At 33.6% G+C, this 17864-nt stretch overlaps 1 protein-coding gene across 4 annotated transcripts in view; it reads left to right on the top strand.

Moving 5' to 3' along the window:
- The first annotated feature begins 4988 nt into the window (after positions 1–4988).
- The window catches only part of LOC128166783 (proto-oncogene tyrosine-protein kinase receptor Ret-like), a 31668-nt gene continuing 18792 nt past the window's right edge, over positions 4989–17864 (top strand). For 2 of the 4 annotated variants that reach the window (XM_052832160.1, XM_052832159.1), the window contains exons 1-4: positions 4990–5931; positions 12833–13042; positions 15714–15998; positions 16575–16810. In XM_052832160.1, coding sequence (XP_052688120.1) covers positions 5874–5931; positions 12833–13042; positions 15714–15998; positions 16575–16810 — 789 coding nt within the window. In that variant the 5' untranslated portion in view covers positions 4990–5873. Of the gene's footprint in view, positions 5932–12832; positions 13043–15713; positions 15999–16574; positions 16811–17864 lie in introns of all 4 variants that reach the window. The other 2 variants (XM_052832162.1, XM_052832161.1) reach the window with 2 other exon arrangements.

Raw genomic sequence — 17864 nt, 5'->3', positions numbered from 1 at the left:
AGACTCAAATGCAGCACTTCAAAACACCACCTTTTCTCTCGCAATTTAGTTTACAATGCAATTTGCACATGCAGTAAACCCAAAACCAACGAACACGATCTTCTCGAATGCCCCTGTGTGCAATGCAACAATGTTTCACGTAGATACTTTACCCTTTAATACTGGCGTCAATATTTTACTACATTGGGATAAAAATCTTTCTTTAGCATACAATAAAACGATGATTTAAAGCAGTTCACAAATTTATTTCAGCATCAAAACGCTTTCTGACAGCAATTTATCCCACTTCTTACATCCTCATTGTTATTTCACTCACCTTGCATTTTATTTTATACACTAACGCATATTTTATTTTAGTTATACACTCTGTTAGTTCATCCTTTAATTTTTCGAAAACGTGCTTACAATGACCTTTGCAACCTAGGCACATCAACAATTTAAAATTTGTAAATTGTGTCTATGAAAACGGATTAATATAAATGTTGTTTAATCCTTGTTTAATTCCGATTATTGTATATAAATATTGTACGTAGTATTCGTAATGAACTATGGTTTACTCTAACTGCAACAAATTATAAAATCTCAATACCGAATAACTATAATTTTAACCGAACAACTATGATGTAGGTATACAACGCCATTTAAATTGACCAAATCCTGAATATAATTTCATAACATAAAATCATATTCGCATAACATTTATAGTTAAAAAATTATGTTGGAACAAGCATGCACTCAAAGTTTACTATTTAAACAACCGATAGACTATGCCAATTTTTGCCTCAATATGTCAATTATGTTAAAATAGGTCATTTTAATAATGCTACATGTATATCTCCTTAAGACATCTTTCAGATAACTCAGTTTTACATTGAATTTCTCTAATTGATTTAAACTATCGATAAACAAATTACATTATCTCTTATTTCCCCCTTCATGACTGATTTTAGGGCAGACATTGCTAAATGATGTTAGAACACTTAAACTAGGAATAAACTCGGTTTATACTATATGTATCTACTGGGTCTTATAAACGATAAATAAGTTGATCGTACTTCAGTGTTTTGTTTGATTTATAAATATTCATTAGGAAGATATTGCGTGCAATATAATGTTTAATAGCGCAATGAAAATCGAAGACTTTTCGACTGCACTGTCTACCTGTATGACGTTAATCCGTTAATCCAGGGTCTTTGTTACCGTCGGTATAATCATGTATTTCTCCCGAGAACGTCTGCCTTGGGTCAGGGTGGAAGTAAAAGCAGGTCTGTTGTTGATGCGAAACGGTAAAGGTTACCGAGTTTATCGATGGCTAGACTGGCTGAAAACTCGGTTTGTGACACAATTAACACGGCATGATCAAAATGATAATTCAAAACCAACTGAAAAAGGCTTATTATGGGGTTTATAGACTTCCCAACAATCAGTCAATGGTTATATGACCATTTATGAAATACTCAGTATGCGAAACAAAGTACACTTTTAAATATTGTAGATCCATTTTAACAAGAGCTTGGACTAGTTAAAACACCACGATTAGTTGTGTCAAACAGCACTGTGACGTAGGTCAGTCAATTTCATTGCTGGCCACTAAGCCATGGCTCTTTGAAATCAACAAGATTTGTCTGGCTTTTGAGCTAAGACTATGCAATCGGTGCATACTTCGCTTGAAACCGCGTCATTTTTAACTAGTTTTGACGCAAGAAATAGATAGCCACGCCCTACCGAAAGTCCAAGGTCTTGTTAAAATGGTTTTTATTTCTAAGATAACCTTACAATCATAACACCATTGCACAGTTTGGAAATATTATGATGACCTTGGACCTTTACACTTTTCCCTAAATCACCTTCCTGCTAAGAAGTTATGTAGGAACGAGAAAAAACCTTCTTTTTTTCGTAAGTTGCAAAGCAAAAATACATGTATGAAAAAAGAATGGCTGAAAACGGATGAGATTAGATTTATTCATGCTTTGCTATCATTAATTAAACTCCTATAGTTAAATGAAATCCGTAATCGCCTGATATAAAGACGATATGTAGCGCTTAATCTGGGGATAGAATTTTAACGCATCGAGAAAATTCAATTAAGCACACAATAACTTGTTTCCATTAATAGACTGGTGAATTGCTGATCAATGGAGTAGTTTTCTGTGTGATTTTCAGACGGTTATTACATTCAAGTTGAATCGCGACTTAATTTCCGCTTTCTGCATGCGCTTTTTATGCTAAAATTAGGAAATGCTCTTAGATTTGATTTTTTAAATATTTATTCAGATAAAATAGTTAATTTGACCGTACTTGGGCACAGTCATTCACTCACAAAGTTGGGGATTTGCATGAATTAAATGAAAAGTGATTGATACTGCTTAAAACGTATACCCAACTAACGAGTGATTGTTGAAAATAATATAGATTTATCACACCTCGTTCTTTAGTTTGATGCCGATGTTGCTTTCTACTTTGCACTTTGATAGGTTTATTATGCATTTAAACCCACTAGATGTATATAATTTCAGATCTGATAAAGCTATTGTCCTTAGAAAACTATGAATTCTTCAAACGAAGGCATAGACCAGGAAAAAACCCACGTTGCTAAGTTTTTCATAGTTTATTTGGCTTACAACTTTATACAACTAGACGGTATACTAATATTCTCGATCAAGTACATGCATGACGACAATAACGCACTTTGAACCTTGAGAAAATTTCAATTCCCATTTATTTTTGCCCATTCCCCTTCATTTTATTGTTTCAAGAAAACATTTACCATTCCCAAAAGAATAAATCTGAATTAGGTTATTGCTAAATTCATCTCTTTGTTCACCATTCCTGGTTATGGCTAATGTGGTTTTTGAGAAAATTGAACGTCAAATGCGATATATTGTTCTTCCTTTGTTTCGTCGTTTTTCCGCAAAAAATTGAGTTTATGATGCCTACCTTGTCGTTCATTTTAACTGAATGGCGTTCAAGGAAAAGCCATAATCTTGCTTCTGAAATAGAAAATTAGAAAAATTAAAGATACCATACCATCAACCAAAAAGGAAGCAACTGAAAAGAAACGGCGCTTCAAGACGATGACTAATTTTGACTTCGGAAAAGGATTTGGCGCTAAATGGGGAATTAGAATAGCAAACATCTATGTTAAGAATGAGTTCATCTCTTTATTTTATAAAATTATTCGGCGACATATAACTGAGTTTTTCAACAATTGCATGTAAATGTCCATGATTAAAACCCGCAAGCACAAATAATATTGGGTTGAATAAGTTTTTGTGTTGTTAATTTGACTATGATCGAATAAAATACGTTTTTCACGTTTTAAAAAATAAAGGTCAATTATGCAGGAATTTTCTTGGTCATTTTTGTTTGTGAGTTAATTTTGCTTGCCATTTTAAATTTTGCTAAATGACAAAACACCAGGAGAATAAATAGTTAAACTGTGTCATAGGCTTTGACCTCATCCAATGCATCGACGAAATCAATGCATTTAACTGATTAGGTAAGCCTCTGAAAGCACGAACACATGCAATGAACTTGAAATTCATCGGGGAGAAAATCCCCTCCTCTGGAAGACGCAGTGTTTTATACATATTGACAAACAGGGGTCTTAATTCTTTGGATTCCTGTTCGTTACTTCATTTCTACCTGAAAGATTGTTTGCATAACACTTAAAATTGTGACGGGAAAATAACTTCGGCTAGAACAATTGCCAACCATATGTCACTAAGTCAGTTTAGTAGCCAACTTGGGCTAAATTGATTTTCTTATTTAAACAGTGTCAATACGATGAAAAGGTCTCAATGTATTTAAATATTTGGTTTAAACGTTTCTTTTAAAAGAATGAAGTTGCTGTTTAGATTCAGCAAGTGCATATCGAAGAATAGGTGGAATCGAATTGCGCAAATTATCTTACCTTATAAACCCTCTAATTAACCCTCGAGTCGAAGACCTTCATTATAGCATCTATCAAATAGCCGAAATTAGCTTTCCAAAAATAATCTTGCCAATATATTTGAAGTTGCTATTAACTTTTTGAAATTAACCTATTTATTTCACACCTGAAAGCACAGACCAATTTCTTTTTTCAACGATTTCTTCCTGAATACTTATCCCGAAGAGAATAAAAGATTTCTATTTCGAATTACCGAAAGGTGTGTGATAACATCAACTGGTGTTAAAGTGTTTCTTTTTAAATCTGGATACATTGATTAAATCAATAATAAGAGCAAAGCATTGAAATAAAAATCCAGCGTCAAACTGCTAGGGGATATGCGCATGCAATACTAAACGACTTGATACCTAAGTCATGATAGTATCCATAAGTTTTAATGCTTTATTTGAAACAATTCCAAATTCCATCAACAAAAATTTCAATTTGATAAATTTAATTTTTATCAGATACTAGAATTGCAGAGGCTATAAAATACCGTCAGTCGACAAAACCCCTTAGTCTATGTTCAGGACAAACTCTTACCACCCAAATTTGCAGAGTAATCACTCAAATTTATTATCGACCCACCGTGGCGAAAATTTGCCCTTTAATTTGAACTTTCCAATATGTTCACCAAAACATTGAGTAAATCGTACAATCATTTAATTTGAACTGAAGATAAATATCAGAAAAAAGCTTTTAACAGGTATTTAATTCAATCATTACATAGCATTAAATCTTTGACCGGCCTTGTGATAAACCGAATCTGATCGTGTAAAACAATGGCACGTGCTTGCACCCGGTGGAATGATGTAGCTTTTTTGAGTGCGGTTGTAAACCCACAACGTCCATTCAATACAATAGGTCCATGACGCATTTTTTCGGTGGTGTCCCCATGCGAGCAACCGACATCTGTCTTATCATGTCTCTTAATTAAAGGATCAATTACTCCGACCCCCTCGATCGCAAGTCATGTACCAAACACAAATAAAACTCATTCCCCTCACGAGGCCGAGAGCAGAGTGTAACAATTGCCACCTTGTGCTCCAGAGTCGACCCGCCTCCATACCAAATCCAATACTCCCATACATCGAATACTGTAATCAAGCAAAAATACCTCTATATTAGAAATTAGCTGAAAACCTACAGCCCAATGCTACAGCGGATTGGTCCCAATGCTAATATTCTCCGATAAAAACTGGCGATAGTAATTCATTATTTGCTATTGTGGGTGGAATTAAAACAGAACCGTCAGTCCTGTTTCTGTGTTTATAATCAAAAACAAGGCCTAAAGAGTGTGTGTATATGTGTATACCCCATGCTCATTTCTTCGAGTACCCGTTCTCTTCGTTAACAAAAAGCTTTTATTTATTTTTACACTTGGCAAGATATATTGATTAAGTTGGATCGAAAGACTGTACAAGACTGACGCGGTGCTAAATCTCCAACTTGAAAGTGAACAATTGGTCTTTCCGTAGCGTAAATTAATAATTGCATTTTTTTCTCTAAAATAAAACTATTTTGCCGGTACTAACAGTTTGCACTGTGTTGGAAGAGGATCAGGGACTTTTCCATGAAGAGTGTATTGTCCAAGCATTCACAGACTGGATATAACAGAAAGAAGAGTTTAATGATTCTTCTGTAGGACTAATCTCTGTGGAGACTTTTTATGTCTTGTTCGGATTGTCATGCATGAAATGTCCGATTAGTGAACTCAGAGAAATGTAGAGATTGTTTACCGAAAAAAAATCGCACAGATCTGTGATACATAAATTTTTCTGGAAGATTTTAATTGAAAACCTGTCATATTTTTAGCAAAACATAGCAAGGAAGGATATGAAGAAATTTCTTTAAACTTGAAAAAATCGCAACTTTTATGTATTTTTTATGGGGATGTCATTTGCTCAACGATTTATTTCTGTGAGGTGAAACCACAATCCAAATGGTTTTACACAATTCATTTAAAATTCAAGGATGGATACTTCTTTTCTATTTTCGGGGTAAGTAGATCCCATTTTTCTCTCCGAAATAGAGTTTGGTTAAACAGAGTATGGCAATGTAATGATTTAATGTTGATTTAATACAATTAGAATAATGAACCGTATTTATGGCTGTCACCCCCATGACAATATTTGAAATATCACAAGTTTGATTAACAGTGCGGGTGAAAGAACGAGCCCTATAAAGTTTCATCGTAAAAGGATGAACATTTAGTCCGATCAATATGCCAAAATATCCTATTGCGGAACATGTGGCACTCTAGCCGTCGCAATTGTATTTTGATATCTTTCAGTTACATACAACGCGACAAAAGCGCTATTTTTTTTATATTTTAAATGTTGTAATGCGGAGACATATAGAACTATTTCGCAAAACAAGAGGTTTGTAAATATAGTGGAATCATATCACGACATTGACTTTAATTGGAAGAGAAAAAACAAAGATGATATTATATCTTCAGTATCTTTGACTGCGTATTGTTCTTCTCCTTTTACTTCCTTTTAAAGATATTCTCTGTAGAAAATGTTAAATGTCAGAGATAAAAAAGAAAGAAAAGGAAATGAACAACAATATTTGTCAGAACAAAAAGCTAAATGCATATTTATATACAATATTACAATGGTCAACATTCTTGAAACGGTGCTTGCCAAATCCAAGGAACAATGTGTCTCAAGTATCAAGAAACCAAACTCTTTACGTCACGACTAATAGCAGTCATCAAGATAATTATCAGAAAGAGAAAAACATGGCACATTGACCAGGTAGCAAATAGTGTAGATACCGTTAAGTCAATACATGGGTCAATATAGCGATTCGTTTTATTCAGAAGGGAGTGCGATTATGGAATCTGAACAATTTACAGTGCACAAATAGAAGAACGACATGCAACGCCGGGAAAAACGCCCCTTAAATTGCTGACGTCATAGTCACGTACTCGGCGCATATTTGCGAAAGATATTACCGCAAAAAAAAGAGAAAAATCAAACATTAATCGGAAATTTTGATCAAGAAATCGGTGAAATAGTGCAAATTGATTCGTGTTCAAGTATGTGCATCGTAATTATGCAACAAGCGTTTATTATTTGGTGATATCAAGCATTAATGTTCGAATTTCCTTGATTTTATTTTCAATGAATGACTCTGACGTTAATACAACTTCTTTGTTATTCATGAGATTGAATAGTTCCTTTTTTTCTTCTTTGAAGAATTATCAACCAATGGTTATGCCAATGATGAAAAGATTCATGAAAATTGTACAACAAATTTGGATTACACTTTATATATAGAATCACAATATGTAAACATTTTACATATCGAGATACCAGTAAGCATTTCAACCCTTCCTCAAAAGATTTTCTAAGTTAATGCAACTATAAGATTCATATTTCATATTTCAAACTCTTTTAACTATAGTTCGATGTTTCTAAAAAGGCAGAAGGATTTCTTTAAGCAATCGTTAACAATATGGTCTTTTCACTCTAAACTTGTGAGCATTTTTTTTTATATACGATAAATGATTAGATGATGATTAGAGATATACTACATGCTTAAACCCAGTTCTATTTTCCTTTATCTGATAAAACATTCATTTAATAGCCAGTCAACAAAACACAATTGGCGTAAATGCAATAAGAATTTGTGATAATTTATAATTTTAAAAATTTGAACAGTAAAATGGGAAAAATTGTGTAAATTAGAAGCATTTAGGAAAAGTTGTTGAACAGTTGTTTACCCCCGATGTAGCATTTCCTCTTGCTAAATTAGCCAATGGCTTATTTCTTACGAGAGCAAAAGATTTCCTTGATATTTTGGCTTTACCCGTGTGCATTTGGATAAAATACTAATGATTTTTTTTTCGTTAAAAGCCGATTCATCTTGTAAACATTTTCATCGAAGGGAACATCAGTCGCAAGGACACCAATGCGACTTACTTGAATTGGTTGACTGTATATTTGCACATGAACAAAGCGATTTCATTTTTTTTCATGATCTATTCTTGAAACTTTAGTAACAAAAATTCTTATTTAAAATCGCCAATCTATGTTAAACGGTATACATCGTATAACATGGATGGATTCTTGTACACTTACTTACAAGCAATACTCTTGTCATGTTGTTAATTTTGAATTAACTGGGTGGATGTAAATACAAAATTTACAACATGACACTATATTTAATTGTTTCAACTATATTCCCACAAAAAAACCCCACTTTTTTATTTACGTTAAGAATGACTTTAACGAGACTGAGATTGATAGATGACGTTACATCCGTGTTGCTAAAATGAATTCATCTTCCGTAATGTCATTCGCAATTTCGAGTTCATCACAGAATATTATCTATAAAAAGCTTAAAATATCTCACGGGGGCAAGAACTATAATATTATATCAAGGATGAAAAAAAGCACATATCACATACTAAAGATGTATCCCTCTGTCATATCGGTATACTATAAATAATGTGTTCAGCACTCCAGTTGAGATTAAAACAATTGATCTCATTTGTTCAGGATTAGAGAGTCGTACCATCAAAACCCATACATCAATGGCGATAGAATTAAGTGACACCTACAATGCTCAATAAACAGCAATGTCGCACGGATTTTGTACTTTGGTCATCTATTTTGTTTTGATATTCGTTTGAAAGGCTAGGCAAATAATCTTATATTTTAGAATCGTATTACGTCGTTATTAAGCGTAATCGGTGAAGGTATCAAAATATATATATACTTCAAAGAACCTTAAGCTAGCGCTAATAATTGTCTTCTATTAAAAATGCGACTAAGGGACATAAGGGTTGAGCGACTTTGTGTACGAAGCATTTTTAGTATCGTCTGCAGCAGTTGCACCTTAACCGTTCCATTATATTGAAAGAAGTCTGCTTTTTTTCACATGCCCTTTGGAAATGCACATTATATCAATTGAAAGCCATTTGAGGAATATTTCTAATCGGCGGAGATTTTTTTTGGTCTATTGTTTATCTGTGTTTGCGGCATATGGTTATCAGATCGCCGTGATGGTATCGGACAATCCTGGTCTCGCTCTTTTATTGCTACTTTGCTAGGAGGACCTCCAACCGCCTGTCTGTAAAGGTCCATAAAGGTCTCGGGATAATGTGCAAAGAGAGTAGCTAATGCAGAAACGTTATCGTTCAAATTTTAGAAATAAATAGCAGAAATATGTTTAAAGTATACGGACTTAATCAAGTAGGATATTTTCGAAAAAAAAAATGACGATCGAAGCTAAGGTTTTATATGTTGATCGACTGCTCACTGCAAGTCTCTGTCCTTGACGGTTTTATAGAGTGTCTTATAAGTGCAGCGGGTTCTCGAGTTGTACACACGAAGAAAAGAAATGACAATAGGAGAAAAGAAAATAAGCATGATGGCGTCATGTTGTGGTTAATAAAATAAAAGCACTTATAACTTGATGTTCTGTCCGCAGTTTATCCTTATTTATCATATCAATAGTATTTCTGTCTGCAATGATGACAGCATAAATGTATTGCTCGAAGAATCACCATTTCATTTTTTTTTCACAATTGTTGAATAATATGAATGAAAGAAATTCCATTTGTCTACCCCATGTATTTTGCTAAGTTTAATTCTTCTGACAACCGACTAATTTGACTAAGAAATACTAGTATACTAAATAATCACGACTTATTTTTTAACTAGAAAATTCTTACTTCGCGAAAAGAATTCCTTATCATATACGGTAATGTGGAGTTTCCTTTACTAAAAATATGTAATGGATAGAAAAAATTAATTTCTAGGTGGATATAAAGGGTGCTTTGCTGACTACACGACATCCAAAGATAAAGAAAGGTTTTGTCGTGAAAAGTATTCATTACAAATCCTTATATAATCAGATATCAGATATCATTCCATGAAGCAAGGGTAATATCTTACAGAGAATAGCATACGTTTAATAGGAGTATGTAAAAGCTACATTATCTGACTAATTTTTCTGATCGAATATTGGAAATGACCCCCCCCCCCTTCTTTACAAAAAGTGTAAAATGTAATTTTATAGATGCATTCAATTCCTGTTGCATTAATTTTATGTTGTTAACAATCAGTATATTTATCATATTATCTTATCGTTTCAATTGAAAATTATATTAGTCGCAAAAACATTTTCTCGCTGTTGTCATAGAAACTCGTACACAAAATGAATTACAACTAACAGGAAGTGAGGAAGTGAACAATACGAGCACGTTACCAAGAGGAATTAACGAGGCCCAATTACATTAGAATTCCTCACAGAACAATGACAAACGCATTAAGTAGGCACAGATTGCAATTTACATTCTTGCTACATCCTATCTTAGAAAAAAAATCGAAAATAACAAGAGAAAAATTTAGAAACTTAGAATTATAAATTTCAGGTAATCAGACGTTATCTTTTAATAATTATGTATTGGAAGCAAAGTGCTGATCAAGATTCTCGTCGAAAATAATTCTGAGTTCTTATTCTTTTTCTTGTTTCAACAATCTTTGACAGAAAAAAGCTATAAATTGTTTCGATTTTTCAATTATTAAACAATATAGTCCCATTTCTTCAGTTCCGATCTGGGGCTTCTACCACAAAAGAACAATAAATGTTAACAATTAGGGAGAAGGGTGTGTAGGAGAGAGTTCAATCTTTATGTTGATGGTGAAATTATTTTGTCAATCGTTGTTAATCCTTCTTCCAGAATAAAAACATTGGAGCTGGTTTTATGGATTTGATAATTGGTTTAAATGCGATATAGGTCTATACTGTTTCTTTGTTATGGTATCTTGACAAATTTTTCTTCCCTTTTCCTCTGTCTTTGATAATAATTTGTAATCAGTGAATCTCTTCCACGCATGGACGAAGTCGTAGTCTTATACAACGTGGTATAGGCAAATGAATTATAGGTCCCTTTGTGTCTGCTAGGATCTCTAAAATCTTTATGAAGTCCATAGCTTTCTGTATAGTTGTGTATTTTTGTGATGGAAAATGATCCATCAATGTAGTTGTCTTCAGAAAAAGTCGGAGACTTTGAAAAGGGGGGCACGTTAGATAAAAATAGACTTTAGCAGGCGTTTAATCTTTCGACATGTTGTAGAGGCGACAGACATGAAATCAGCTTAATCGGGCTTTGAAGAATGCAGTTATAAAAGTCGACACCAAAATCCATTTTTCTCTGATACAGTGGAATCCAAGATCTGCAACAATTACGTGTAATTATTTTTTCTGTATCGCCTATTTATCTTCGGATGTTGTATTTCTTCGCCCACAGTTTGGTCTAATTTTGATTTTCACACCCGGTACGTTCGGCCCCTAGCGATCTTAGTTCATATCCCATCGACACTTTGGGGTTTTAGCATTCATGTACTCTTAGACTATACACTAAATTCAATGTGTCTCAGATGGGGAGAAAGGTGACATTGAAGCTTATTTTTAATGGAGCAACTGCTGGCATTGGAACTTGTAAAGAGGGTTTTAAAAAGAATTTAAAAATAGAATCAAGCTTTGGAGCTTTCGTAAATCAGCTAAATGTATTCTACGATGGTGACTATAAGGAAGTTATAAATCTAAACATTTTATATCTCAAAAAAAAAAGAAAAAGAATAATGAATTGTTTATGACGACACGAAGATTCTGTCATACGATAAGCTCTTTGATGCTTTGAATTTTGATGCTATTTGTGATATGGGTAGATCCTCTAGTCTACTCAGTACAAAACTTGCATATTGAGAAAGCTCGTATTTTGGTTATTTGAGTGAGGTCAAATGAGTATGTTGACACTTGTTTAATTTTGTTAACCAATCTCAACTGATTCAATTAATTTTATTTATTCTAGGTGTACACTTCTTTTAATGTATTAATAAAACTCCAACAGAATGCAATGCACGTGCGAATTTGACATCTTGAAACGTGCAGTATGTTAAGTTTCGTTTTACGAGGCCATTTTTACAGATTCAAAGCAAGGAATTCATTCCATTAACTTTCGTTTTATCTGATTTTATAAATTAATGTAAAAGTCAAGGAACGAAGTTCACATTTCCTGATCCTATCATTGCTCCGGAAATTGCCAGGACTTTGGCAAAGGTAGGAGACAATGCGGGGTCGCACTAACTAACATAATCTGTCAATATACCTGTATCTTAAATGAATTTCCCTTTTTATTGATAATTTCTGAAATTAAACAAAACCAACATTTAGCATTCATTAGGAGAGATTACTGTTTCTGCTCAATTTGCCGGAAAAGTCTTGGGTACTTTAACATAAAATCACAGCAAAATCCACTTATCTGGGTCAACCTTCGTTGTACACGGAAAGGAAAAAAGAAATTTATAAAAGCCATGGTTTTAAAAGCCTGTGTAATTAGGAAGTTAGATATTTTTAAAACCATCCTTATTTGTAACACTGAAAAGTATTATGTCATAAAAGGAAAATTCGATCAACAAAGTAGCAAGGAAATACAGTTATCTTTTTTTAATTAATGCAACTTCGCTATAAAAATATTCAATTATTGAAAATTGAATGAAAATTGTGGAAGCACAGGAAACCGAAGCCGAACTTTCCGGATTCGTTGTGTATTTATTGGTTTTGCTTTTCAAATGCAGAACTTGTAAAACTTTGCTTTATTGGTACCCATCGGCAATGTAACCAGGTTTTGGTTAAATATATTCATGCTAACTTTATATAGCTTCAGTAATTTCTATCATCCTTATAGACTTTTTAGTGTACAGGAAAACACGTTATAAAAATACAGGAAGGAGAAAACCCAATATACAGACGAAAAAGAAAAAATGGTTATTGAATTAGTGTTATTTTAAATTCTTGTGTAATAAAATATTTTTTTTTCAAAGGTTATAACGCAAATTAGATTACATTGTATTATAGCACCTTTCTGTAATTACGCAGGTGTGGTTGGCCTATACTTCACTCAGGAGTCCTACGTATTCAGCCCGGCGGACTCGGTAATAGGACAGGTAATAGCACTACCGAGTATTACCTCACCCCCAGAATGTCACCAGTCCTCGGTGGGGTACCGTATCCGGACCGTCAGTGACGTGGCTATCTCGTTACAAGTCGATCAAAGGGGATGGATACTAGCCAGCTCAACCTATAAAGGTGAGTGCCAATCCTTAATCCCACCATTAACAGAATGTTACTCACACAATAATGAGTAGCCGTCCCTCACAGCCCCTCCCAAGCATCGTCGGTAAGCCACGGGGAATGCACATCGATTCTCTCTATCATCACAGTGTGTTTGTGGGCTTAAAACCAGGGTTTGCGATGATGTCTTGCCAAAGACCCCGCAGAATTTATCTTGAGGTACATATCAAGAATTGCCTAAACCTATTGTTCAAATGAAGTTTAACCAAAAATATAGATACTAAGACGAAGCTCATCGTAATTGTCTTATTTACTCAAATGACACATGTATACTGTTCTCAATAGCGTCGGGCGTGGTTATAACTGATTAAAGTGTTATATATTGTGTAACTTGTATGTGATGCCCACCAGTGAGTGAAAATGAAATTCAATAGTAAAAAAGCTCTGCTGTAAAATGTACGTGTGGTGAATGAAAGCAAAAAAAACAGAACGCTTTTCTTCTTAACAATCCTTCAGGAAATGTAAAACGACTGGTTGATTTGCAGACACTGTGATGCATTTTTAATGTCGAAGTTTAAACTACTCGCACTCACTCGCATTGTATTATGACATTCGTTATAATGCTTTGTGGCGGAAAGTTTCAACTGTCTAGAATGGTTTCCACGCAGCTCAAATTAACGCAGTTTCATTGGTTTAATTAATTTCCCAGTAGGCCTCTTGATACAATTGCTGTAATATATCAAATATTTTATATTATGTTAGTTTTTAATGGAGATATAAGTCATAAAATCAAAATAGGAAGGTTTTAAGAGAAAGGAGCAAGATCAGTAAGGTGATTAGTTCATACTTAGAACCATATTAACAGGAGCATTGTGAAGTAGGCCTGTGTATTTCATTGTTGGTCATTCAGCCATGGCTCTTTGAAATTAATAAGATTTGTCTGTCTTTTGAGCTAAGAGTACAAAGTTGATGCATATTTCACTTAAAACCAGCGTCATATTCAACTTATTTTGACGCAAGGAAAAGATAGTTACATCTGAAACTGAAAGTCCAAGGTCTTGTTAAAAAGGCTCTAAACTCTCAATAAGAAGATTGATTTTTATGCCAAACGAAACATTTAGGTTTTTATGTCATATTTCTTTCAATGATGTCTAAAATTTTATATAGTTAAACACAAAATCAGTTATATATCTAAATCTACAGTCATTTGTAGCTTTTAAAAAGATATTCTGAAACTGTTGTACATATCATTCATTACAATCTTTCAGCAAATTATCATTTTATATTTACAGTTAACATTTCATTCTAATCAACTTCATGTAAAACAAATTTAAACCATTATAAAGTAAGCATCCATAAAACTGACAAAAATCTGTTTAGAATATACTATTATTATAAATGGAATATTCACTTTTGCAAAAACATTCTATAAACATTCATTCAACTTACTCCAACTTTAATTTCATACTGACATGCATATGTCAATTTAAATATTTCTGACGATCATTTCTCGCATTATCACCGGTGTGAGATCGGTTTGTCCGGTGTGAGACAGCAGTGTGAGATTTTTCTGTCTTACACTGTGTATTACTACGCCGTTTTAAAACGTAAACAAACGTTGTCTGCTGTAGGGAAATGCAAAATAGTGCATTGAGATTATCCATTAAGTAATTGTGTTGCATAATTAATTACAATTTTTCATATTTTAATTGAAAAAACTGTCGTATGCTTTCATTTAACTTGCACTATTTGAAGCACGCGGAGGGATAAACCGAAAGTAATCTATTGGACGTCATAACAGAAAGTTGTCAAACATCATTTTTTAAGCTAATATACTGCGAGAAAAATAATCATTCATTATAAACTCGTGTGGGATAGTGAAATTCCACCTCGGGGCCAAGATTCACGGTCTAGGACTCGGCAAAGCCTCGTCCTAGACAGTGAATCTTGTCCCCTCGGTGGAATTTCACTATCCCACACTCGTAATAATGAATGATTCTATTAATATCATATATGTTTATTATACTTTCATGTTAAATACTGAAATCTGATTGATTTAGATGCAGTTGGTAATCCGTTCTATTACCCTCAGCGTTAGCAACACACTTGGCAACGGGTAACACAACGAATTATTACATGCGCGTAAATTATGCGCGTAGGGTTCGCCGTAGAAAACGCTTCATTTCTATATAAAAGAAGTAAAATTTTCTTTATATAACACATTCTAGTCTTTCTTTTCCGATTTTTTAAAAGATTTTATTTTAAAAAAAAAATGTAAATAGTTTGAAGACGGCTCAAATCTTTGCTAGTAGAACGAGATTGTCTTAACTCCCGGAAAATCAGGCTCATAGCTAGCGAAGATTTAAATAATAATCTGGGCTGTGTTTTACAAAAGAACTTGCGACAAAGTCGTAAATATTTTCAGTCTCATGGAATAATCTTTAATGAATAAAACTTAAACAAAACCAATTATATACAACCATTCCAATATCCATAATCATATTTTACAGCCATGAGAATAAAACATTGATTAGTTTGTGATTAATTAACATTCATTAATATGGTCGTAAGTCGTAAGTTCTTTTGTAAAACTCAGCCCTGAGCTTATATGACATTAATAATATATTTCATATTGATATTTAAATTGTGAACGTTAATTGTTATTCGTTATTTGTCTATTATCTAGGGAAAGGCGACTTCTACTTTAATGTCAGCGCGGAGTGTGGCTCCGGAACCAAACGGGAACGTGCTGACGTCACAGTTAACGTAATGAATGGCGGTACATGTGAACTGCAAAATCTGTCGTCTGCGAACAATTCCAAGCTCCGAAGCATAACCAAAGATTTGTGTTTTCAAAAGCAAATTTTCAACTTGTATATCGAGGAGAGAAAAAGAAATGGGGTCGTCGGCTACTTGTCGAAATGTGTTCAGAATATTTCTGGGAACGGAGTTCAAAGATTTTATGCCATTGGTAGGTTAACATTACAGTATAAGGCAAGCTATATATAGGAGCAATATTAAAGTGGTTGATTAGTCTATATTTTTTACCTGACGCTTTGAAGATATTGATTTTTCAATGTAATTAATATTCTCCAGAGTGTTGCGATAAGTGTACCAAGTGCAAATGAAAGAGAGAAAAACTGAAATGAGCACTAAATGCTCTCGACATCGTATTTAATTACTTAATGAATTCCATGTCTCTTGATTAATGCTTTATATAGAAATCTAAAATAGCACTATTACATGCATTTGATTTTAATCTCACAAAGGACATAATTCGATACGTTCGTTTTACCCAATTGTTAAGGAACATTCGCACAAGTCCGATTAAAGAAACAAAAAAGAAATACGCCAGTTATGACGTTTGTTGCTCAATTAGGAATCTTTTTTTATTGACCATTGGAAATATAGAAATATTGCTTGAATGAATTCCATCCTTATTTCATATTTTAAAAAACCTAGTCAATGTCATATCACAATGTCATATAAACACATACATGTATTTCAAAGTAAACAATTCCTATTAATGCAGAAAAATGCTTTGCAGCTTCAGATATCTTTCTCATCGACAATGTGACATCGGAAATTCGTCTACTCCGAGATTTAGACCGGGAACAGGATACAGACATGATCAAACTTGATGTCAAATGTGACATTAACTTTATGAAGAAAGACATCAACTATGTGAATGAGGGCATGATAAACGTACACGTGGCAGACGTTAACGATAACCCGCCAATGTTTCACAACACGTTGACACAGCAGATAAACGCGGGAAAATTGGTGAGTGTTATTGAGCGGATGTGCGCCTTCCTTTCTACGTCTGCCATTTTCCTCAAAACTGGCGTGCATACATTCAGTGTTTGACAATAAAGAATTAACATCGACCGAAAACAGTTTAATTAACATCGGTAACTGTCATTCTTTAAACATTAGCTCTTTTGAAAATATACAGCAAATGTTTGCACTAGAATATTGTTCTTAGTTGAAGCAAATACGTCTCAAAACTGGTATGTCGGAGCCAAATTTATGTTATATAAAAGTAAATATTCATTTATCGAATACCAGGAATAACGATTGAAACTTGATGACATATGCATGTTTAACAAATGAAATTCTTACATTTGTTTGAAAACAAATTAGTTTTGGTGTAGAGAAATCACAGGTTAACCTGCAGAAATACGACTAGAAGTATGGGAGTTGAGTGAACTCAGGCAATGATTTTAAAGGCCGCAGAAGAAGATGTATAGAAATCGAAAACTAAGCAAATTTTAATAAAACCTTGATCTGCTTTTGAAATATGTCGGCGACACTCTGCTCAGGTGTCGTGTCAACATCTTGTGTATCAAATACCTTGTTTGTTTGAAGCATTTTTAAAGCATTATGAGATTATGAGTCATAAATTAAAACACCATGAACGAAAACAGTGACAGAATTCCACGTATATCCATAATTTGCACATCCAACAGTATGTTCATTAATCTGAAATAAAATCACTAGCACTCTCAAATATTTGAAATACAGAATACATGTACTAGTAGTATATTTTGACATGACAAGTCTTCCACACGCTTGCTTACAGACGGTATATATTTCGTATTTAGAGCAATTTTAATTTCGACCCAGTTTTCACAAACAAAGCGGTCTTTCATGATCATAAATCGGTGTCAGATTCTATAAAATGGTAGTTATAAGAACAGATTGTAGGTACGAATCCGTTGTCCCTGATCCGTTGATGAATAGAATGGTTCCTTGTTCAAAAAACGATTTTGATATAGACTACTCACTTTTTATTAGAGATTATCAACATTGTAATTCCCTTGACATGAAGGCCTTT

This window comes from Crassostrea angulata, chromosome 10, assembly GCF_025612915.1.
Source record: "Crassostrea angulata isolate pt1a10 chromosome 10, ASM2561291v2, whole genome shotgun sequence".
NCBI lineage: Eukaryota > Metazoa > Mollusca > Bivalvia > Ostreida > Ostreidae > Magallana > Magallana angulata.
The sequence above is the reverse complement of the archived record's forward strand: the minus strand, read 5'-3'. Positions and strand labels throughout refer to the sequence as shown.